Source organism: Protopterus annectens, chromosome 1.part1, assembly GCF_019279795.1.
Source record: "Protopterus annectens isolate FY-2018-M chromosome 1.part1, PAN1.0, whole genome shotgun sequence".
NCBI classification, from domain to species: Eukaryota; Metazoa; Chordata; order Ceratodontiformes; family Protopteridae; genus Protopterus; species Protopterus annectens.
Window position 1 is genome coordinate 1,014,457,001 of NC_056726.1, and position 25,548 is coordinate 1,014,482,548.

The following is a 25,548-nucleotide window of genomic DNA, read 5'->3' on the forward strand; positions in this document are numbered from 1 at the left end:
TTTTTTTTTATTTTTTAAGGAAAAAGAAACCAGGAGACTTTTAACATTCAGGAGAGCTGGAACAGACAATATAAAATGATAATCTGGTACGTTTCTTTCGTTTTGCAGAATGTACCTGATTATCCTTTTATTTTTCTCTGTGCCATCTCCCTTGTTCATAGGTTCATAGGTAGGTATGAGGCTATCTGCCCGAGGGCATTTATAAGCCTAGCCAAAGTGTGTCGGCTTTCACCGCCCCATTGATTAATTAACTGATCCTCTGTCAAGCAGAGCCAATGAAGTGATCCCAGGGGTGTATTTTCTGTTACCCATCCACTCGTCAAGGTTTCTCTTGAAGACTGTGAGTGAGGGGCTCTGCCTGATGTAATTTGGAATTTTCTTCCAAAGCATGGGGGACTCTCTGTGACTGGAATCTATCCCTCCAGCATGTTCTATTTATTGTTGTGGTGAGGTTTAGCTCACTAGAGCACGTGGCTCGCAGTGACTTGGATTTCTTTAGGTGGAGCACGTCCATCAATTCTGAACTGCAAATAGCTTTGTAAGTCAGGCAGAGATCACCTCTGAGTAAGCAATATGCCACTGAGTACTGACAGAGGTTTTTCAGTCGGGCTTCTTCTTCTTCTTCTTTTGGCTGCTCCCATTAGGGGTCACCACAACAGATCAACTGTTTCCATTTCTTCCTGTCCTCTGCATCTTGCTCTGTCACACCAACCACCTGCATGTCCCCTCTCACCACATCCATAAACCTTATCTTAGGCCTTCCTCTTTTCCTGTTACCTGGCAGCTTCATCCTTAGCATCTTTTTCCCCAATATACTCTGCATCCCTCCTCAGCACATGTCCAAACCAATGTAATCTTGCCTCTCTGGCTTTGTCTCCAAACCTTCCAACCTGGGCTGACCCTCTAATATACTTATTCCTAATCCTGTCCATCCTCATCACACCCAGTGCAAATCTTAACATCTTCAACTCTGCCACGTCAAGCTCTGACTCCTGCCTTTTTGTAAATGCCACTGTCTCCAACCTATATAACATAGCTGGTCTCACTACCCTCTTGTAGACCTTCCCTTTCACTCTTACTGGTACTAGTCTGTCACAAACACTCCTGACACTCTTCTCCACCCACTCCATCCTGCCTGTACTCTCTTCTTCACCTCTCTTCCACACTCACCATTACTCTGAACTGTTGATCCCAAGTACTTAAACTCATCCACCTTTGCCACCTCTACTCTTTGCATCCTCACCATTCCTCTATCCTCCCTCTCATTCACACACATATATTCTGTCTTAGTCCTGCTGACCTTCATTCCTCTTCTCGCTAGAGCATATCTCCACCTCTCCAGGGTCTCCTCCACATGTTCCCTACTCTCACTACAGATCACAATGTCATCTGCAAACATCATAGTCCACGGAGACTCCTGTCTGATCTCGTCTGTCAACCTGTCCATCACTAATGCAAATAAGAAAGAGCTGATCCTTGATGTAATCCCACCTCTACCTTAAATGCATCCATCACTCCCACAGCAGACCTCACTGCTGTCACACTACCCTCGTACATATCCTGTACCACTCTTACATACTTCTCTGACACTCCTGACTTCCTAATACAATACCACAACTCCTCTCTAGGCACCCTGTCATATGCTTTCTCTAAATCCACAAAGACACAATGCAACTCCTACTGACCTTCTCTGTACTTCTCCATCAACACTCTCAGAGCAAACATCACATCTGTAGTGCTCTTTCCTGGCATCCTGGCATGAAATTATACTGCTGATCACTAATCATCACCTCCCTTCTTAAGCTAGCTTCCACTACTCTTTCCCATAACTTCATGTTGTGACTGATCAGTGTAATCCCTCTATAGTTACTACAGCTCTGCACATCACCCTTATTCTTAAAAATCGGTACCAAAACACTTTTTCTCCATTCCTCAGGCATCTTCTCACTTTCCAAGATTTCATTAAACAATCTAGTTAAAAACTCCACTGCCATTTCACCTAAACACCTCCAAGCTTCCACAGGTATGCCATCTGGACCAACAGCCTTTCCATTCTTCATCCTCTTCATAGCTATCCTTACTTCCTCCTTGCTAATCCACTGCATTTCATGATTCACTATCTGCACATCATCCAACCTTCTCTCCCTCTCATTCTCTTCATTCATCAACCCCTCAAAGTACTCTTTCCATCTGCTCAACACACTCTCCTTGCTTGTGAGTATGTTTCCCTCATTATCCTTTATCACCCTTACCTGCTGCACATCTTTACTAGCTCGGTCCCTCTGTCTAGCCGATCGGTACAGGTTCTTTTCTCCCTCCTTAGTGTCCTACCTTTTATACAACACATCATACACCTTATCCTTAGCCTTCGCCACCTCTCTCTTTCCCATGCTCCTCATCTCCTTATACTCTTGTCTACTTTCTTCATCTCTTTGACAATCCCACTTCTTCTTCACCAACCTATTTCTCTGTATACTCTCCTGTACGTCTTCATTTCACCACCAGGTCTCCTTGTCCTCCTTCCTCTTTCCAGATGTCACACCAAGCACCTTTCTAGCCATGTCTCTTACTAGCTCTGCTGTAGTTACCCAGCTATTCGGTAACTCTTCACTGCCACCCAGTGCCTGTCTTAACTCTTCCCTGAACATCACCTCACAATTCCCTTTTTCAGTTTCCACCATTTGATCCTTGGTGCTGCCCTCACACTCATCCTCCTCTTCTTAATCACCAATGTCATCCTACAAACCACCATTCTATGCTGCCTAACTACACTTTCCCCTGCCACCACTTTACAGTCTCTAATCTCCTTCAAACATTGCCCTCCTACATAAGATATAATCCACCTGTGTGCATCTTCCTCCACTCTTGTATGTCACCCTATGCTCCTTCCTCTTGTTAAAATACATATTCATCACAGCCATGTCCATCCTTTTCGAAAAATCCACTACCATCTGAACTTCTGCATTCCTTTGCTTAACACAATACCTACCCATCACTTCCTCATCCCCTCTGTTCCCTTCACCAACATGCCCATTGAAATCTGCGCCAATCACCAGTCTCTCACCCTTGGGTACAGTCATCACCACTTCATCAAACTCACTCCAAAATTTTTCTTTCTCATCCATCGCACACCCAACTTGTGGAGCATATACACTAACAACATTCATCATTACACCATCAATTTCCAGCTTTATAAACATCACTGTATCTGGCACTCTTTTCACCTCCAAAACACTCTTAGCATACTGTTCCTTCAGGATAATGCCTACGCCATTTCTCCTCCCATCCACACCATGATAAAACAATTTGAAACCACCTCCGATACACCTAGCCTTGCTCCCCTTCCATCTGGTCTCTTGTACACACAATATACCAACCTTCCTTTGGTCCATCATATCAGCTAGCTCTCTCCCTATACCAGTCATACTGCCAACATTCAAAGTTCCGACCCTCACTATTACAGTCCTAGCCTTTACCTGCCTTCGGGCATGCCTTCCCCCTCTTCTCCTCCTTCGGCCAACAGTAGCCCAATTTCCACCAGCACCCTGTTGGCCAACAGTACTGGTGGCGGTCATTGTTAACCTGGGCCTCGACTGATCTGGTATGTATTTCTGTACTGTTGTCTGCATGTATGATTTGGCAAAAGTTTATGCCGGATGCCCTTCCTGACGCAACCCTCCCCATTATCTGGGCTTGGGACTGGCACAAAGAAATACACTGCCTTGTGCATCCCAGGCTGCATAGGACATATGTTTGAGACCAGTAATCATCTTGGTGAGGTACTTTTGTGGTCTTTCCAGCTGTTGGAAGTGTCTTGTGAGGTACATCCCAAATGGGGCATTGTACTCTATGATGGGTCTAATGAGTGAAGAGTAGAGGGGCACTATAACCTCTTTATTTCTAGATGCGAACCCTTTATAATTAGATGGGCCACATAGAAGGATTTCCTAAGTACTTTGATAATATGATTGTCAAAGGAGAGATTACTATCTACCTGGGTCCCGAGATCTCTTATTACCTCTTCTGTATTAAGGGGGCTGCCACCTATGTGGTAATTCGTGGATGTTTTGTTTTTCCCAAATGGGATGACTATACATTTTTTTGGCATTTAGCTTGAGGCCATGACTATGACACCAGGTGTCCATCTTAGTAAGGCCCTTTTGGAGGATGTCCGTATCAGCCGGAGAGTCAGTTATGGCTCCCAGTTTGCAGTCATCAGTGAACTTGGTTAGCCATAGTCCTCCTGTGTTTGCCTGTACTTCTGAGAAGTATATGCCGAACAGTAGGAGTCCCAGGACTGAGGCTTGCAGGACACTACTTGTGACTGGTTTAAAGTCGGACCTGGAGCCCGCTATTCTTACCGTGTCAGTTCTGTCTGTAAGCTAGTTGGCAACCCATCTCGTGACGTATGGGTTTATGTTCAGGCTGGTGAGTTTTTCTGTAATACCTGAGTGGGGAATGGTGTCGAAAGCCTTGGCGAGGTCAAGGTAGGCTGTGTGAACCACCTTTCCCTCATCTATGGCCGTGGTGACTGTGTCGAAGAAGTCAACCAGGTCTAGTAGGCATGATCTGCCCTTAACAAAGCTGAACTGGGTCGGGTCAAGTGTTTGGAGGTTCCCAATGTCTTTGTTAATGAGTTCCATGATGATGCGCGCCATAGCCTTGTAGACAAGGCTAGTCAGGCTTATGGGGCAATAGTTACCAGGGTCAGTTGTGGCCCCTCCTTTATGGAGAGGAATAACCGCTGCTGTGCGCCATTCTATGGGCATGTAGCCAGTGGAGAGGCTGAGGTTGAACAGTGTGTTTAGATGCAGGGTTAGTTTGTTCTGTATTTCGTGCAAGACGCATCCTGGTACACCATCTGGTCCCATTGACATTGTGTTTTTGGCTTTTGAAAGGGCTGTTTTCACCTGTGCATCTGTGATTTTTTGGACACTACACTTTTCCGGTATTGTTGTGGGCCCTTTTGGAGGTGAGAGGGGGTGAAGTTTGCACTGAATCTATCTGCCAGGATGTTGGCAATATCAGTAGGTTCAGTATATTTTGTGCTATTTTGCACTAGTTTAGTACATATCTGCGAGTTGCCACTTAGATTCTTAACATAGCTAAAGAAGGGTTGTGGTTACCTTTTGAATCCTTGGCTATTTTTCTTTTGAAGTCAGCCTAGGATGATGTCATGAGGGACCTTAGTTTCTTACTGATATTGATCAGGGATGTCTTTCCATCTTGGGATTTGCATTTTTTCTGAACTAGTTTCCTCCTTCTATTGTATAGCCTGTTTATTGCAGGGGTCCACCAAAATGGTTTCCTTCTCTTAGAGGAGTGAGTCTTGGTATTGCTAGGGATGGCACGATCCATGCATTCTTGTAGGTGCTCATAGAGTGCATTTGTAAAGGTTTCTGCATCTTGGGCAGTGCTGTCCTTTAGCGTGGGGGCTGTGAAACTTACCACCTCTGTCTTAAGTAAGGTGAAGTTTGCTTTAGAAAAGTTTTTTACTGTGGTTTCCTCAGTTGGGAGTGGTGGTGGGATGTGGACATCCAGAGTGATTAGTTTATGGTCTGATCTAACCAGTGACGGGTTGACCTCCAGTGTGGAATGCCTGTCGCCCATGTTGGTGATGACCAGGTCCAATATGTTTTCACCTCTGGTAGGGAAGTTTACCAGCTGATCCAGGGCATTTGAGTTGATGAATTCCAGGACACACTGGGCCTGGGAATTTGTACTCGAGTAGTTTTCCCAGTGAATGGTAGGATAACTGAAATCGCCCAATATCAGGGTGTTCGGTAGGACCTTCATGTTTTCCAGTGTCTCCAGAAAGGTGGAGTGGTGGTTCTGGGTCATGGAGGACGATCTGATGCAGGCCACAATTTGCATTGCAGATTTGCCCGATGTTAGTTGCACATGGATGATCTCAGAGGTATCATGCTGCGCCACTAACCTGGAGGTGTACGTATCCTTGATGAATATGGATACACCCCCCCTCCTTTTGTGTCACAGTCCATGTTCTGTGGCTGAAATGTGTGGTATGAGTTGTAGCCCAGTAGTGCTGGGGTGGTCTCTGGAGCCTTGAACCAGGTTTCAGTTATTGCACAGATGTCAACGTTCTCTATACTGAGGAGTTCTTCAAGCGCATGAATTTTGAGATTTAAACTTCTGGCATTGAGTAGTATAACCCTCAGTTTTTTGTTAACTGTACTGTTTACGGAGGTGGGTTTGACTTTTGAACCTTGCCTAAAAAAGGCACTATGGGGGCAACAAGAGCCTTGGCCAGTATTCGAAAGCCTAGGGGTGGCAGGTGCACACCATCTCTTGTGAAGTAACGCGGCTTGTTGAGCATGTCATCCCAGGCTGACAGACAATGGATCCCCTTTGAATGACACCAGAAGCTTAGCCAATTGTTGAAATTGATCATTTTTTCTTTATACTAAGGTATCATTCTTGGTGAGGGCAAGATGATACTCAGGGTCAGGGTCATACCAGCCTAGGCTGCATGATCAGAGAGCTCTTCCATGTCTCTTTTCATGTAGTCAAGGGAGGTACATCTCAGGTCATTCACACCAACATGAACAATGACAGAGTCATATTTGTACTTGTTCTGGAGTGACCTGAGTGCTTGTGTTATGTGGCAGATTCTGGCTCCTGACAGGCAGCTAACAGTAACTTTCTGCTTGTCCAGCCTAGTGAGTGAGATGTCAGTGTGCCTGACTATAGAGTCACCTATTACTAGTGTGTTAGGTATGTTATTTCACATTAAGGGCTGTGATTGTGCAGCACACTGATTTTGTGTTTTATGTGTTGTCTGGTTTGTGACAGAAAGTGCAGGTTGTTTGGATGTCTGCTTTGGAGGTCTCTGATGCTTTTGCAGGTTTTTATTTAGAGCCTCCGAGTATGATTTTGTGTATTTATGTGTATTTTTTGCCAGTGTGGTTTTAGTAGGTCTGTGTGTGGCTGGAGGTGTGGTGCAAGTGTTAACCTTCTCCTCTTGACTGTCTGTTCCAGTCTTGGGTGGAGACAGCTTAGCTTTCAGTTTGGCTGTATAATTGCATCTCTCACATATGTTAATGTTTTCTGGTAGGAGGAGAGGGTTGTCTGTGTACATGAGGCAGTTGTAACATTGTCTCAGGATACCCAGATTCACCAGCTAGACTGGAGAGTGCACCTGAAGTTGCCCTTTGGTCATGCCTGAATAGTAGGGTGAGCTGCTTAGTCGCTTTGTTGGTGAGGGGTGAATAAAGAGTCTTGCCATGCTGGGCAATCAGTGTCAGGGTATATTAATGCTTGCTATTAGATCTGAGCAAGTGTTGGGCTGTAAGATGCTTTTTGAGTGCTTAGGTTGAGAGTTAGACTAGTTTCAACGGAAAAACTGAATAGGAGACTTAGTGGAGACGGGAATAATTTAACCGTAGCTAACCGACACACTGTGTTTGCACAGTGCAAAACTGTGCAAACGCAGTTTTTATAGTAGGGAAATGAAAGAGATAGAAATTAGCCTGAAATGGCCAATAAACTACTAACTTCTGGCTGGAACCACTCCTCCAGGGACAGATAGGTTGCTCAAAGCTCCCCTCTCTCACAGGTGAACAGAGAAACTTCTTTCTATCCAAGTAAGGTATGAGCAACTCAGAAACTATTATCACAGCCCTGAATTCAGCACCAGCCTGAAAACTGGACTATACTAGCTTAGCTAGGTGGGAAACAAGGATTTTTTTTTTGTTTTTTTGAAAAGATAAGGCAAAAACAGTAAAAAAATACACTTAAAACAACTTTAAACGACTACAAATGATCAGAAAAGGCTATCGCACTTTAGTGTGTAGCGTACAACAGTTAAACAAATTATTTAAACAAAAAACAACTTTTTAAAAGTGCAGGCAGTCAAATAAGTATAATATGTGAAAAAAACAAGCTTTTAAATCACAATAAACACTGGAAAGTCTGTGTTTAGGCGGAAAACACTTAAGTACAGCAAGAAAGTATAGAAAACTGATACTTAATCACTCCAAAGTCTCTCTTCTAAGCTAGAAGGCTTGCATCAGTTTAAGGCTTTCTAGTGCTACCCAGTAGGTTAGTTACAGGAAAGATGGGAAACAAACGCAGATATGTTTTTTTAAACCAGAAAGTTGAAAGAGATGGACAAACTGTCCAAATGGTCAATAAACTACAATTTCTGGGCCAAGAACCTCTCCTCTCGTGGTAGACAGACGATCTAGTGCTTACCACTCCCACTGATACGCTAGAAGGCTTTCTTTCTTTCTCTTCATTTGAGGTCTTCGGTTTTGTAAATTTATTTAAAAAAAAAAGAAAGAAAAGTACATTTTTGGGATATTCTTATGGACTGGACCTTTTTCCATTAGTATATTCTCAGATTTACAATGGGCATGCTGGTTGTGCTGACCAATCAGCGTACTCCTTTTTGAATATTACTGGTCAGTCATAGTATAATAACTTCTAATTCTCTGCGCCAACAGTCAGACCAATTAAATTTATTTCTACTAGCTGGTGTTTGGAATGCTGACAACAAGCTGTCTTAAATGTTTTTTTTAACAGTTTTCCCTTTCAGGGAACATATATTATCAACAATTCATAAAGGAACAAAAAATACACTGGTTAAATTGGACAACCAGGATTACTCTTAAACATCAGAAACACTGTTGCCTTACTGAAAATGGTCATCTGTTAATGAACTAGATTTATTGTCTAAGGCACGTACAATATTTGTACTCAGATCAGCATAATTGATGAAACAATTACTTTTAAAGCTGTATTGCACAGTTTCATTGATGTAAATCTTGAACAGCAAAACCTTGAAATGAAAAGCTTGAGTGTGGCTTTTCATTAATGTGTTTTTGAGAGTTTACTTTGACTTATCAAGGACCTAACAGTTTTTTGACTTCACTGCCCAGCTGTTTAAATGATTATTGTGGCAAATGAACAAAAATGACCATTTTAAAAGTGCCCCTGCTGTAGTTTAAGAATACATACTAACCCTAACCCCGCTTTTGCCCCTATCCATAACGTGCAGCTTAACCTCAAAAGCCCTTTCCCTGATACCACCACTACACAACACAGCTTGGGCACTTACCTTACACACACACACACACACACACACACACACACACACACACACACACACACACACACACACACACACACACACACACACACACACTCTAACTGTCTAACTTTATTCCCTTATCCTAACAATAAAATAAAATCACTTAAATAAAAAGTTCATGACCCCCTGCAACCAGAACATGCTCAAGTTAGCATTCACACAAATGATCTTTCACTCATGTTTTATATTTTATAGCAGGTCACTTACATTACACAAATGTGTGCCTGCAGATAGCAATAATATTATGCAATTCTACAAAATATATCTTCGATCAGTGAATGCTAAAGCATGTTGTTTCACACAAATTAAGGTGTGGAATGATGCTTATTTACTGGAAAATGACTATGATGACAGAGAAATATAGGACCTGACAATATTTTAGAATAATCATCCAACAGAACTAGAGTATACTGACAGAGAAGTGCTATATGCATTTACAAAATATGTCTCTGATGACTTCACTATGACTATAGGTACATATTAATTAGAAATGTTTTCTCAAGTAGGACAGGTATGCCTTTAGAAAAAACACTGCACAAAAAAAGATTTGTTTAGTCAAAACTAGACTGCAAATTTGAAATTCCTCAGTAGCAGTGTGTGTACAGAAGAAAGATAGTAATGTCAGAGTCTGCCATTGCTACAAGGAGTTAAAATTAGAAGTTCATTCTAGAACATAATGGTATGGGTCCAGAATGAATTGGATAGCTTAGTGGGAAGCTCATGGTTTTCCAAGTTGGAAGAGTAAAGTCTAGCACCAGAAGTTTATAGGAAAGTCTAGAAAACATTTGAGAGAGTTTTTCACTACTTGGACTCTACAAGTGAGTTTCCATTGTCTTTCCATTGTCTTTGGCCTTGCCTGATTCAAGCAGAATTCTACAGAAATACGGAAAAGTGTCTGACAAGGCAGAGAGATTTAGTCTGTTGACCTTACCGTGATGTAAAAATTTCAATAACTGAGTTAAAAATGTGAAGAAGTTATTGGAAAGCTGAAAGAAGTACATAATTAAGCTTAATGTAAAAAAAAGCTGATGTTTTAAATCAAAATGAAATTCTAGAGAAAATAATATTACAGTCAGGGTCATGGATGCAACAATGCTAGTTAAAATACTATTAGTTATCACTATGAGGGGTCTGAATGGACAGATGAAAAGTCAGCAAGAAAAGGGGAGTGGTACTGCTGATATTGAATTCATCCTCATGTCTTGGTGAGTACTTTCATGAGGTGAACCCTGTTTTTCACAAATTCTCACTAATGCGACACTGATATATAGACTGTATTTGTATAGCATATATCATGGACAGAAGAAGTAGGTCAAAAGCTAAAAAAGACAGCTGGGTGCACGAGACCCAGGATAAAACAATTGCCCAATCCTGGTAGGCGCACTGGTGCCAGGACTGGAAAAATTGGCAGTGTAGAATCATCAAAATATGGAAACATTCCTACAATGGGGCCAGGCCAGCCCCAGGGGGAGGATGCCACCCCCCTGTTATAGAAGGAAGTAGCAGTCCACAAAAATCACAAAAATTGATAGTCCAAAGAAGAGCCATAAAGATGATAGAGTGCACTATTGAGGATAAGAAAGAATTATGTATTGTTACTATTATGCAAATTTTCAGACACAAGATATACATAAAGATTAAGAGATAAGTTAGAAGAAAAACACTTCTGCAAGACAAACTGTCAGAAGCTTCAAAGAAAAATGTGGGCTCATTAATAACACAGAGTTTTGAAAAACAGTATATAGATCAAGAAACTTTGATCTGTTTGGATGAAGAAGCATCTGAAGAAGTGCAAAAATGTAAACAACAAAACCTTGATATTTTTGAAAAGGATAAAAAGAAATATGTACATGGGAAAGAAAGAGAGATTTGATATGGTGCAATATATATGCAAAGGAGAAGCAAAACTAATCAATACAAAAAGAGCAGCACCAAAGATATTTCAAGAGAAATGCAGGCAAAGTAATCCAGTCATGGAAAACTTTACAATACAAAAAATAAGAAAACAGAGGAAAAGTAGAAAAAGAGATCAGTAATGGAGAAGTTAAAGAAATAGAAACTGAGGTCACGAAGCACCTCCAAAGTGAAGGATTCACTGTAGAAAATCTAATTCAGAAAGCACCACAACAGGACAGAGCAGCGGAACTCCAAATAAAAGGGAAACCAGTGGAATGGGAAGCAATTGGTCAAGTGCCATATGAAGATATTTTGGAGCCTTCCACAGAAAACCAGTTTAAACATCTACCTGAAGCTGGACAGCAAGGGAAGGAACAGTAAACTGTGGAAACTCTGACACAGTTAATGTTGAAGAGTGATAGGTCAGTGAGTTCTCATATGAAAGACCAATGGATGTCACAGGATGAAATTGAAGAGAATGTGCCACAGGAAGATAAATAGAACTTTCTATAGAATGCCCACAGGAAATGGAAAACAAAAAATGTCCCTTCAGTCTAGAAGAAACCAAGCTAAGTGAAGAGTTACTTGACTTAACAGAGATAGATAGACATATTAAAATCAATGAACGAAACAGACTGCAGAAGGTCAATAAAAAACAAAAAGTCAGAAGTTTGATAAAACAAATGAACACAGTTATTAGGACTGTCCATAGGGATTCATGTGATATAACAGAAGTAGACAGGATATATTACTGTGCCACTAAATTAATAACTGATAAGGTTCTACCACAAGAACACAGGGTAGTGAAGGACAGAAAGGGGAGAAATCGAATACCATTGTGGAAGTATCAAATAGAGAAAACTATAAAGCAATTAAGACAAGAAGTGTCACTCTTAGAAGAGTATAGAAGAGGGAACAGATCAACAAAAATACTCAAAGACAGACGTGATAAAAGCAATGCGCAGCATTAGAACAGATCAGGATTTATCATGCACTATCACAAATAATAACTAAAAATCTCAGTACAGGTGAAAAACTTGTAGGAAAAGTACAAAATAATCAATTTATTGATGATCCAAAAAGGTTTTTTAGAGAATTGGGAAATAAGATAAAAGGAATTGAAGGACCACCAAAAAAGAAGAAATAGATACATTTTAGAGCAATATCTATGAAGATTCTGTGAAACATACAAATATGCTAATTGGATAGTAAAAGTAAAAGAAAAAATAAGAAGTTTAAAGGTACAGGATATGAAATGGGATGAAGTAACAACCAGAGAGATTGAAACAAAGTTAAGAAAAGACTCTTAATTGGAAAACCCCAGGCCCAGATGCAGTACCTAACTTCTGGTTAAAAGTATTAACATCTTTGCATGAAGATTTAGTCATGAGTAAGTATTATTTATATTCGCACCTCGAGCAGACACCAACCTGGCTAACAACAAGAAAAACAATGCTCCTACTTAAGAGTGAACCTGCAAGCTACCCTAAGAATTATAGACCGATAACTTGCCTTCCAATGACATATAAACTATACACTGGAATTGATGCCGACAGAGTTTATAGTCATTTAAAGGAAAACTCAATTATGGCAGTAGAACAAAAGGGCAATAAAAGACAGTCACATGGAACAAAGGATCATTTGTTGTTAAATAAAGTCATAGTGGAGAACTGTAAAGAGGGGAAGAATCTAAGTATGGCATGGACTGACTATAAAAAAGCATTTGATAGTACCCTACATTCATGGATAAAAGAGTGCTTAAAAATGTATAAGATACACCCTACACTGATTGACTACATTACAGTGACCATGAAACAGTAGTAGACCACTTTGCAATTAAACCATGATAAAGGACAGATTATTATCCCAGGGATAAAAATTCAAAGGGGGATATTCCAGGGTGACCCTCTGTCACCGCTGCTATTCTGTCTTGCTCTTAACCCATTAAGCAGTCTACTTAACAGTTTAGATCATGGCTATAATTTGGCTCCTAGAAAACAAGAAAGTCTAATGACTTCTCATCTTCTCTTTGTCAATGATTTGAAACTGTATAGGTCATCAGATGAGAAACTGAAAGAACAACTGCAAGTTGTCAAAACTTTTTCAGATGATATAAGAATGTCATTTGGTCTTGATAAATGTGCAAAAGCAACCTTTAAAGCAGGAAAACTGCAGCACCAAGAAAACATCACTTTGGGACAAGAATGTGATATAAAAGAACTTGAGCAAGAGGAAGTGTATAAATATTTGGGAAATAATGAAGGATCAACAATAAAACATGCAAATAAAACTTAGTAAGGAGTACTTCAGAAGACTTAAATTAATACTGAAAACAACATTGACATCTAGGAACAAAATCCAAGCTATAAATCAATTTGCTCTTCCTGTCCTAACCTACAGTTTTGACGTGATTGACTTGCCCCAAAAGGGGCTGGACAGATTAGATAGGAAAACAAGAATGATCCTTCATGCTCACCAAATAATTTATAAAAATCAGTGCATACCAAGATTATATGTTCACCTTTCTGAAGGAGGGATGGGCCTCCTTGAAATTGATTACATGCATAGATCTGCAATTGTAGGACTTCACACATATCTGCTGACCTCACAAGACCCAAATGTAGTGAAAGTTTTGAAACATGAGGAAAATAAATGTAAGATGACTTCCCTGCCTAATCTAGCAGAAGCATATACCCGGTGTCAAGCAGGAATGGAAACTAAACCAGAAGTAGATAAAAATCAGGCAGCAACTGAATGTACCAAAAAAATAATAGAAAGAATATAAAGTGAAGTACCAGATGAGAAGGCAAGAAATGTGGAAAAAGAATAAATACAGTTGCAAGTATAGAAAATTTCTGGAAGAACCTCATGTTGAGGTTTGGGGTCTGAATGAATGACAGGATGAGTAACCTGGTATGGCTGGAGTGCTCTCCGCAGCATTGAATCAGGTTTCTGTGGCTGCACAAATGTCAGCTTCATCCAGGATTAAGAATGCTTGCAATGATGCAGTTTCAGGTTTTAGACTCCTAGTGTTTAGCAGCATGACCTTTAATTTACGTTTTGATAACATTTTCATATTGGTAGTTTTGATAAAGAGAAGCATCTCAACTTTGTTAATTTAGATGCTCTAATCAGAGACTGTCTATGTTTTTACCTAAAGAAACAGAATTTTTATAGGAAACACATTGTCGTGTTCAAAGAGTTGTATAAAATAATGGAAGACCTGTGAAATGACAATATGAGTAAAATGATTCTGATAAAGGTCCACCCAGGTGTAGCACATGAAGTTTGGATCGCCCAAGACCTTGAATTTTTTACATCAAAATTTCTTTCCAATAAGAAATTTTGTACTCATTTCTTCTAGCACCTAGGCTCAAACACCCTTCAAAGTAGGGATGAGTTGCTAAAAGAAAGTAATAAAATAGGATTGCTGAATTTTTCTGTATTATTTTAAGTATTGCTTTCAAAGTTATTTTATAAAGGAAATCTTGTATTTTCATCAGTTTTACCTTTTATTCAATCAGGTTAGCTACACTCATCTCTCATATGCCTACTTCCATATTATTAGTCAGAAAACAACTCTGTTTAATGTTACTAAACTCTCATTTATTGTTAGGCTAAGTAATTTACACCATTAAAGTACCACACTTAAATCTTGCTGAAGCCCATTGTTAGTGTCAGTACTTACCAATAATCGGAATGAGTCACTTTTAGACGAGGTTTTGCTAGTTTCATCTGCTGCTCCTTTACAACGAATGTCAGAACCTCCTCATCAGTCAAGTGGCGATAAGGCTGACTTCCGAATTCAAACAGTTCCCACATTGTCACCCCTAAAGACCTTGGAACAAAACAGCAGACAGGTTTATTTGGAACTTTCATGGGACAATTTACAATTAAATAGCTACAAATCCAAGACATCTTATCATGCTCTAAATAATTTTCACAAAGAGAGAAGAAAACAAACTATATACAATAATCAGAAGAGACTGAGTGCCTTTAATTTAACTGCAGGGGACTAAGTCTGTGTGATACCACATATCTGCATGTTGAATGAAATTACTGATAATGGATGTAATTGGGAACATTGGAGTTTTAGCCACTTTTTTATCAAAAGAGATACTATTAGGTAGCTGATAGATTGGGAGTGGTAGTGTGTTGGTTCTACATCACTGTAATGTATTCCACAATTGTGAAGAAAGGACTGACATCACAAGAAACAGGAACTGTCACATATGGAGTATATAGTTTTAAATGTAAATGAGCTAGGTACAGAAAGTGGTATGGAAGATTGGCATAATGGTTAAGCTGCTTGCCTTAAAGGCATAAAGTACAGGGTTTGATTCTCACATGAGGCTAATTAGCTAGACTTAAAATGGCCCACACGGGCCTGGTGCTAATCTGTACCATACACATTGTTTTACACTGTTCATTCTCATTTGAAGACCCCATGGAGGTTTGTCACACATCTTCAGTGTTGGTGTATTTTGAATTCACCATCCTGGCAAACACCCTGGCAAATTGTTACATATCTATCTATCTATCTATCTATCTATCTATCTATCTATCTGTATACATCTATATCTACGTATCTATATATCTATAATCCAAATAAGGAAAATTGTGCATGACCTCCCAGAATTGCATTAAAAACATAAACTGAAAAAAGAAGCCAAGGTATTTGAGGGAGCTATTAATCAGTTTTTGGAATGAGTACTTTTTTTGAATAACTTGGACACTGAAAACACTCTTTATTCAGTGGAAGTCAGTAGGGGGCGCTTGCCCTTTACCTGAGATGCACCAACAGTTATTGCTGATTATACTGATATCTAGAAGTGAAGCTTTCTGATTAGTTTAAAAGGTTCTTCCACACAACAAGAACACAGCTTTTCAATAACAATGCATACTTTGTGTCCATGTGAAAAAAGATTTCACAAAATTGTTGTCTGACATTATCAAGGGGAATCATTCTTGGGTAAACAACTCCCTCCCCAGTAGTCACATTTTCAGTTTAAAAGTTATTTGATTTTGAATTAAGTGTAGTAAATATTGTGTGTGTGTGTGTGTGTGTGTGTGTGTGTGTGTGTGTGTGTGTGTGTGTGTGTGTGTGTGTGTGTGTGTGTGTGTGTGTGTATGCGTGTGTGTGCATGTGTGTGTGTGTGGGCAGAATCTCCCCATCACTGAGCACTTATTAAAGTAATTGACTTTGATTCTGATACTGGGTATACAATGATGTGTTATACATGATGCTTAAAATACTGGTTTTTGACTTTTTTCATCATTTTATATGTATAGAACTTCTTCTTCTTTCAGCTTTTCCCAGTTAGCGGTCGCCACAGCGGATCACCTGTCCACTCATGATTGGCAGTAGAGTTTTACGGTGTCAAGTTGCCAGCCCGGCGCCATGGAAGGCACACACACGCGCACACTCACATTGACACCATAATTCACATGCTGTAAGGCATGTGCAAAACAAAATTACTGCACACCCATTACTAATTATATATGTTAACTCTGAGACTAATTATATATGCTAATTCTGAGACTGCACAGTCCTTTGAGTACTGGCATATTCCTCTACCCTGAGGATTGTCAAGTCTGACATACCTGTTAACCACAGTGTGTTGACAAAGCATATGCCAACACATGGGAGTTTTGATTATAGAAAGTGATCCCATGTATAATATATACTTAATATTATTTTGAAAAAATAAATGTTTATTCTTTCCTGATGGGATTTTTTTAGTTTGGCATTTTATCTACAGAGTGAAATCTGGTACACTCCAGACTTTGTTGAAGTGTTTTCTATTCAGCACTGATTACAAGTAAGGGCGTTAACAGCATTAAGGCATTGTGCAGTATAGAGCAGTTGCTATACAGCACATTGTGTACTGGAGTTAACCCCTGATGAATAATGACCAACAACTGACAATGGACAGTAAAGCTTCTCAGTTTTTGTAAATCACTGGCACAGAGTGAGCTAGGCTCAGTGTTGCTACAATCTTTGACAACTGCGTGTTCGCACAGACTGTACCTTAGCTCAGTTTGATATGGGCTCTGTTTTGGCACAATCTGAGACAAATATATTGTAGGGGAAATCTGTATTTTGGCACACGTGATATATTCTGTATGACTGAAGTCTGTGCATAAGGTAAATGGTGGCCTGAACAAACTATCACAGCCTCATTGTCAGTATATTCTGTGTTGATTCTAGCTTAATTTTGTTTCTTAGAACTAGCCAGTTTTTTTAGTTTCAGCATTCAAGTCTGTCTCTTTGAGCTCAGCACTTGTTCAGAACTTATTGTAAGCACTAAATAAGCTACAAATTACTACAGCACTCACTTTCCTCACTGTCCAGAGGAGAACAGTTTCTAGTACTTAACAAATAAGCACCTATCCAGGCATGTCTAAAGGTCAGCTCCCGATGTTTTCTCCTGTCTACCTGATGAATCTGGGCATCTTGGGGCAATGCAGTAATTGCCTCATGTACACAGACAACCCTCTCCTCCTACCACCCAACACTACAACCTATGAGTGATGCACTTATATAGCCAAACTGGAAGCAAAGCTCTCTTCACCCAAGACTGGACTAGACAGTCAAGAGGAGAAGGTAAACACTTGCACCACACCACACTCAGCACATAGTCCCTCAAAACCTACACCACCAAAACACACACATAGAAACACAAAACACACACCTACATTCGCGGAGGCTCTCAGTAAAAACCTGCCCAAGCAACAGGGACCTCCAAAGCAAAAACACAAGAAACCTCCACCCCCCCCCCCCAACACAACCCAAATGACACACAGCCCACAAACTCAGTGTGCCACTCAACCACAGTCCATAAGGCATAACAACGTACCCAACACTCTAGTCATAGGTGACTCTATATTCAGGCACACTGATGTTCCACTCACCAGGCTAAACAAGGAGAAAGTTACTGTCAGCTGCCTGTTGGGTGCCAGGATCCACCACATAACGCATGCACTCAGGTCACTCCACAACAAGTACAAATATGACTCTGTCATTGTCCATATTGGTGTGAATGGCCTGAGACGTACCTCCCTGGACTACATAAAAAGGGACATGGAGGAGCTGTCCGATCTTGTAGCCAAGGCAGGTATGACCCTAGCCCTGAGTAGCATCCTGCCATCACCCAGAATGATACCACAGTACAAGGACAAAATGATTGACTTCAACAATTGGCTAAGATTCTGGTTTCATTCTAAGGGGATCCAGTATCTGTCTGCCTGGGATGACATGATTGACAAACCACAATGCTTTGACAGAGATGGCCTGCACCTGTCACCCCTGGGATTCCAGATACTGGCTAAAGCTCTAGCCACCCCTATAGTGCCTTTTTTAGGAAAGGTTCAAATGACAAATTCACCACCGTAACAGGTACATGCAAGAAGAATCTGAGGGTATTCCTACTCAATGCTAGAAGTTTAAACCTCAAAATGCACTCACTCGAGGCACTCCTTAAAATGGAGAACATCGACATCTGTACAGTGACCGAGACCTGGTTCAAGACTCCAGAGAGTACCCCTGCATTACCAGGCTATAATTCATACCACACCTTTCAGCCACCTAACCTGGACCGAAACACTAAAGGCGGAGGCGTGTCCATATTCCTTAAGGATATTCACACCTCCAGGCTAGTTGCTAGGCATAATCCATCCGAGATTATCCAAGTGCAACTAACTCTGGGCAAGACCGCAAATCCAAATTGTAGCTTGCTACAGATCCCCCACCATGCCCCAGAATTCCCACTCCTCATTTCTTGATACACTGGAAAATATTAGGGTACAACCTAACACCCTAATAATGGGCGATTTCAACTACCCCACCATTAACTGGGAAAACTACTCATGTACCAAATCTTGTGTTCAACGTTTTCTGGAATTCATAAATTCCAATGCCTTGCATCAACTTATCCACACCCCCACCAGGGGCAGCAATATCCTAGACCTGGTTATTACCAACATGGCAACCGGTGCTCCACACCAGAGGTCAATTCCTCGTTGGTCAGATCCGACCACAAGCTAATCACCCTAGACATCCACATCCCTCTCCCACCCCCCATTAGGGAAACCACAGTAAAAAAATTCTCCAAAGCCAACTTCACACTTCTTAAGACAGAAGTGGCAAACTTCACGACACCCATGCTGACGAACAATAGAGGTATGACTGCTGAATCCTACACAAATGCACTTTATAAGCACTTACACGAGTGCATGGATCATGCAATCCCTAACAGAACCAAGATGCTATCCTCCAAAAGAAGCCAATCTGGTGGTCCCCTGCCATAAACAAACTCTACAACAGAAGAAAGAAACTGTTGCAAAAAAGAGTAAAATCCCATGACTGGAGAAACTCCCTGGTCAGCCTCAGTAAGAAGCTGAGATCCCTCATAAAATCCTCCAAAGCTAGTTACAAAAACAAAATCACCACTGACTCTAAAGACAACCACAAAGCATTCTATAGCTATGTCAAGAATCTCAATGGCAACACTCAGATCTGCTCTGAGTTACAGCACAATAGCACTAAATATACAGAACCAACTGATATTGCCAACATCCTGGCAGATAGGTTCAGTGCTAACTTTACCCCCCTCTCATCCTCTAAAGGGCCCATCTCTATACCAGAAGAATGCAAAGTTCCTGTAATCACGGCTGCATAGGTAAAAAACACACTCTCCAAAGCCAAGAACACAGCATCCATGGGACCTGACAACATCCGAAGCTGTGTTCTACATGAACTACAGAATTAACTGGCACCCCACCTAAGTACATGTTCAATCATAGCCTCACCTCAGGCTATGTGCCCACTGAATGACACACAGCAACGGTTATCCCACTCCACAAAGGGGGAGCCACCACGGACCCCGGAAATTACCGCCCCATTAGCCTGATGATCCTGGTCTGCAAGGCTATGGAACGTATCATCATGGAAATTATAAACAATGACATTGGTAATCTCCAAACTCAGGACCCCACCTAGTTCGGGTTTGTAAAAGGCAGATAATGTCTCCTAAACTTGATAGACTTCTTTGAAGCAGTCACCAACGCTGTAGATGAGGGTAAGGTGGTTCACACAGCCTATCTAGATCTTGCCAAGGCTTTCAACACCATCCCCCACTCTGGAATTATAGATAAACTCACTAAACTAGGTATAAATCCCTATGTCACAAGATGGGTTGCCAACTGGCTGACTGACAGAACCCATGCTGTGAAAGTAGCAGACTCCAAATCCAACTTCAGACCAGTGACAAGTGGAGTACCACAGGGTTCAGTCCTGGGTCCTCTCCTGTTTGGTACCTACTTCTCTGAAGTACAGGCTAACACATAAGGTCTTTGGCTAACGAAGTTCGCAGATGACTGCAAACTAGGAGCCATAATCAAAACTCCAAAAGATGTGGACATCCTACACAAGGGCCTCACTGAAACAGATGCCTGGTGTCAAAGCCATGGCCTCAAGCTCAATGCCAAAAAGTGCATTGTCATCCCTTTTGGTAAAAACTCTGTACCCATGAACTACCACATAGGCGGTAGTCTACTTAACACTGAAAGCGTGATAAGAGACCTTGGGACACAGGTGGACAGTAGTCTCTCCTTTGATAATCACATCGCCACAGTAGTCAGGAAATCCTTCTACGTGGCACACCTCATCACAAAAGGTTTCTCATCCAGGAAAAAAAGAGGTCATTGTTCCCCTCTACTCATCACTCATTAGACCCATTATATAGTACAATGCCCCTTTTGGTATGTACCTCAAAAGACATCTACAACAACTGGAAAGGCTGCAGAAATACCTCACAAAGAGGATTACCGGCACCAAACAGATGCCCTACGCAGACCGTCTAAAAAAACTGCAACTTTACTCCATTGCATATTGCTCCACTTAAAGAAATCCAAATCCCTAGGAGCTACATGCTCTAGGGACCTAAACCTTGTCACCACAATAAACAGAACATGCTGGAGGGATAGATTCCTGTCCCAGAGACTTCCCATACTCTGGAACAAACTACCTATTTATATCAAACAAAGCTCCTCATTAGCACCCTTCAAGAAAAATCTTGATGATTGGATGGGGATAGGAAATTCACCCCAGGGATCACTTCTGTGGCTCTGCTCAACAGTGGCACAGGAAAATAATTTTATTGGGTGTCGAAAGCCAGGGTACCTTTTGGCTAGGCTTATATAGGCCCTAGGGCCAATAGTCTAGTACCTACCTATGAACCTATGATGTCATGCAAGGAAGACTCATTCTTATCACTATGCATCTTTAGATGCTGTCAGAATGTTGACATAATGTATGTGTCAGTGTGTCACTATGTGTATGTGTTTGTGTATGTGTGAATGTGTATGTGTTTGTGTATGTGTGAATGTGTATGTGTATGTGTGAATGTTTATCTGCATGTGTGAATGTGTGTGTGTGTGTGTGTGAGTTTGTGTGTGTGTGTGTGTGTGTGTGTGTGTGTGTGTGTGTGTGTGTGTGTGTGTGTGTGTGTGTGTGTGTGTGAGTTTGTGTGTGTGTGTGTCTGTGTGTGTGTGTGTGTGTGTGTGTGTGTGTGTGTGTCTGTGTGTGTCTGTGTCTGTGTGTGTGTGTGTGTGTGTGTGTGTGTGTGTGTGTGTGTGTGTGTGTGTGTGTGTGTGTGTGTGTGTGTGCGCGCCTGTCTGTTTCTCTGTATATGTGTGGATATGTGCTGTTGAACTGACTCATGCTTACAGATAACAGAGTATACTAACACGAGTGATAGATTTCATAATCGCATGCATGTTATCACACTATATGTCAGATTCAGTGTGTGTGCCCTTTACGGTGTTTATATAAGAGATGTTAAATGGAATAAATGTATGTATTGGGTCACGGTTGATGTCAAGAGTTTATATACCAATATTAGTCATTCTTTTGGTATGGAAGCTGTAAGGTTTTTCTTAGGTGATCATCCGGTTACAGAATATATTGTTGAACTCATTTATTTTTCTTTAACCAAAAACTTTTTTGAATTTAATGATTGTTTGTATCGACAAAAACAAGGCACAGCTATGGGGGCAGCTTTTGCCCCTATGTATGTAAATCTTGCTATGGGCCTTTTTGAGTCTGAATTTTTATATAGGAATTATTTTTTTCGTAAATATGTTATTAAATATTATAGGTTTGTGGATGATTTGATTTTTTTGTTGGAAAGTGGTGAAGCTTTAGTAGATCAATTCATTTTAGATCTACATAATAATAGATTTTCCTTGAAATTTGGTGGGTTTAAAAAGGGTGTTTCTATTTCTTTTCTTGACATCATGTTGAACATTGTTAATGGTAAAGATCTAGTGACATCAGTTAATAGAAAGTTTGATGGAGGTATACAATATGTTCATGACACTAGCTGTCACCCTCCCCATACAATAGAAGCTCTACCGTATGGAGAAATGGTAAGAATTTCTAGATTATGTAATAATGAGGTTGTATTTAAAAAGGAACTTAGTTTATTAATAGAAATGTTTTATCAGAGGGGCTATAGTGAGGAAATAATAACAAATAGCTATAGGCGTTTTTTTGGATATAGATGTAAAAAAGTTACTAATAATTTGTTTAATAGAAATCTAGTAAAGTACAATGATATGAATAATAAACAGAAGGATGTGTTATATTTTGTCACAACTTTTGGTTGTTTCAGTGTTGAATTGGTTAAAATGATTAACCATTTTTGGAAATATTTTAGTTCTTTAAGTAGTGTGTCATTATCGTTGAATGCACAAATTTTCTTATAGAAGAGGGAAAAATATTAAAGATTTTTTAGTAAAAAGTAGATTTATTATGCCTGTAGCCAGTGTACAATACAGTCTATCTATGAAGGGTACTTCTAGATGTGGCAAATGTAAAGCCTGTAATTTTATAGTTTCTTATTTTTCTTGTATTAATAATGTTAGTTTTAAAACATGTAATGTTTTTAATTGTAATTCTGAAGGGGTGATATGTGCACTTAAATGCCCTTGTGATTAGGTTCATAGGTTCATAGGTTCATACTAGGCTATCTGCCCTAGGGCATTTATAAGCCTAGCCAGAGTGTGTATGGCTTTCGCCACCCATTTTAAATTAATTTTGCTATGCCCTTTTTCGAGGTTAGTATACTGTGCCTCTGTCTAACAGTGACACAGAAGTGATACCCGGGGTAAACCTACGATCTCCCATCCACTCATCAAGATTCCTCTTGAAGAGAGTCAATGAGGGACTCTGCCTAACCTGGACTGGGATTTTATTCCAGAGTGAAGGGATCCTCTGGGTTATGAATCTGTCCCTCCAGCATGTCCTATTTATTTCAGTGCTGAAGTTTAAGTCCCTTGAGCGCGTAGCTCGATGGGATTAAAATAGGTTCATAGATTAGTACTAGGCTAACTGTCCTTGTGGGCCATTTTTAAGCCTAGCTAATTATCCCTCGTGAGACTCAAACCCTGCACCTTGTGCTCATAAGGCAAACACCTTAACCATTAGGCCACCCTCCCAACAAACGATACATTTTATATTGGAGAGACCAAAAGGGCTTTTAAGGTTAGGCTTTTGGAGCATGCTAGGGACATTATTAATAATAAGGAAGAAAGTTCTGTGGCTATGCATTTTAGAAATTTCCATCAGAGTAAAAATGAGGGGTTACAAGGTACTGTTTTGGAGCAAATACATCATTCACATCATGTCAGTGTTAATATTAAACAAACTTTACTATATAAAGAAGCTGTATATATTTTGAAATTTAATACTTTATATCCCCATGGTCTTAATGAAGACCTTAATTGGGGAGCACTGATTTGATGTAATGAATTGAATTAATTTATATTTAATTGATTTATTGTATAATTGTCTTATGAATAAGTATAAATTTAGTGCTGGTATTTGTAAGGTTTATACTCCTTGAAGGCTACGGCCGAGACGTCAGAGAGAGAGAAATAAATTTGTTATCGAAGTTGTGGATTCTTTTGTTGTTTCATCTAGTTTCCTGCTGGTTTTGGGTTGTTTATACATACTAACACGAGTGATACATTTCATAATCGCATGCATGTTATCACACTATATGTCAGATTCAGTGTGTGTGCCCTTTACGGTGTTTATGATACTTTGAAAACATTTGCACTACTGTAATACATTTTGGACTTAGCGATGGCACACTGTGATGACCGATGCATAATGGGTTCAGTATTGCTAGAAAGGGGCACACTCCATGTTTTATTCATATTCACCTTTTCAGTATTTCCTCATGATAAATTACTACTATGACTCTGGGTGCTTAAACATTTCTTGAAAACAAATATATTACAGATACCAGTCTTTAGTAAGGATGATAGGTGATCTGCTCGCTTTCCATATAAAAAAATTGCATGTTAGCAGTATCTTGCAGTCATGCTTTCCTGTTAAGTAAATGTTTAATTTTTATAAACAGAAAAAAAACAGATACAGATTCAATTAAAAAAAAACTAGAAACATGATACAGGAATAATTATTTTAAAATAACAAATTTTGTTAGCCTGTGTTTGAATGATTTTCCTCTCACCTAATAGAACACCTTCACTTTTTCCGACACAACACATAATTATTAACATTAAGGTAGGGATCCAGGCTATGAGTGCCTAAGTACACAGAAATATATCAGCTCCTCAGCAATACAACAATGTTAATATGCAGGGAAGAAAAACATAAAAAATACTGATGAAACACTCTCGAGTGGAGGTCATGGGTTTATTCCCTGTGGTCCAAAATGGCTCTGCTATGGAGTCAGTTGACTGACTGTCATCATTAGCAAGGCCGTGCCCTTCATTTTAATCCCCCAAGACTCTCTTTTCTAACAAAATATCTCCCATAGTACAGCTGGCAGCTTAGATCCAATAGTGAAAATAGAATGTGCTGTCTTCCAGCACAGGAAATAAAAGTTTTTTCAGCCTTTCTCAGTTTTGGCATTAAATTTCAAGACTGGCTTATTATACAACAATCACCTAAAGCTGTGTGACCCAGGTTGGGGTGCAGACTAAACTAAATACTGCTTTTTGTTTCTTCTTATGCTTTGCTTCATACCAATGACTCGAGCCAAGAAGATGGCCGTATTCTGTCCTTCGATCCTAATGCTAATGTTCATTGGAACAATAGGTGAGGCCTGGCACAAGGAGCTAGTGAAGCCATACTCATTGTTTGTGTCAAAGTATGGTCATAGTTATGCTTTGACATAGTACTTATAATATGTTGAACTATGCCTTTCTACTCTGAATATGAGCACATGAAACAAATGATCTGTCCACTGCTGAATGTAGAAGTTCAGAATTTTTTAGGATGGGTCCATACTTAAATGTTAAACAAAAAAGCAGGTGTACTTCTCTATCTGTTATTTTATTGAAACACACTGGCATTACATTACTACTTCACTCTACAGACCCACCAGACGTTGCTCTCTTTGCTCTGATCCACCACCACCAGGTTTCCATGAACTTCATCTAAGAGTTCGGGTGCAATCCAGCGCAGAGGGATCCACAGGTGGTCGGGGGTGATGCAGTAATCCTCC

The 25,548-nt window shown here is 40.2% G+C and overlaps 1 protein-coding gene across 1 annotated transcript in view; it reads right to left on the bottom strand.

Annotated features, from left to right (window-relative positions):
• The window catches only part of LOC122808760, a 1,224,833-nt gene that overhangs the window by 194,732 nt on the left and 1,004,553 nt on the right, over window positions 1-25,548 (bottom strand). The window contains exons 9-10 of the mRNA XM_044079786.1: window positions 25,426-25,547; window positions 14,697-14,846 (exon numbers count right to left, since the gene is read on the bottom strand). Of these exons, the coding sequence (XP_043935721.1) occupies window positions 14,697-14,846; window positions 25,426-25,547 (272 nt within the window). The remainder of the gene's footprint in view (window positions 1-14,696; window positions 14,847-25,425; window position 25,548) is intronic.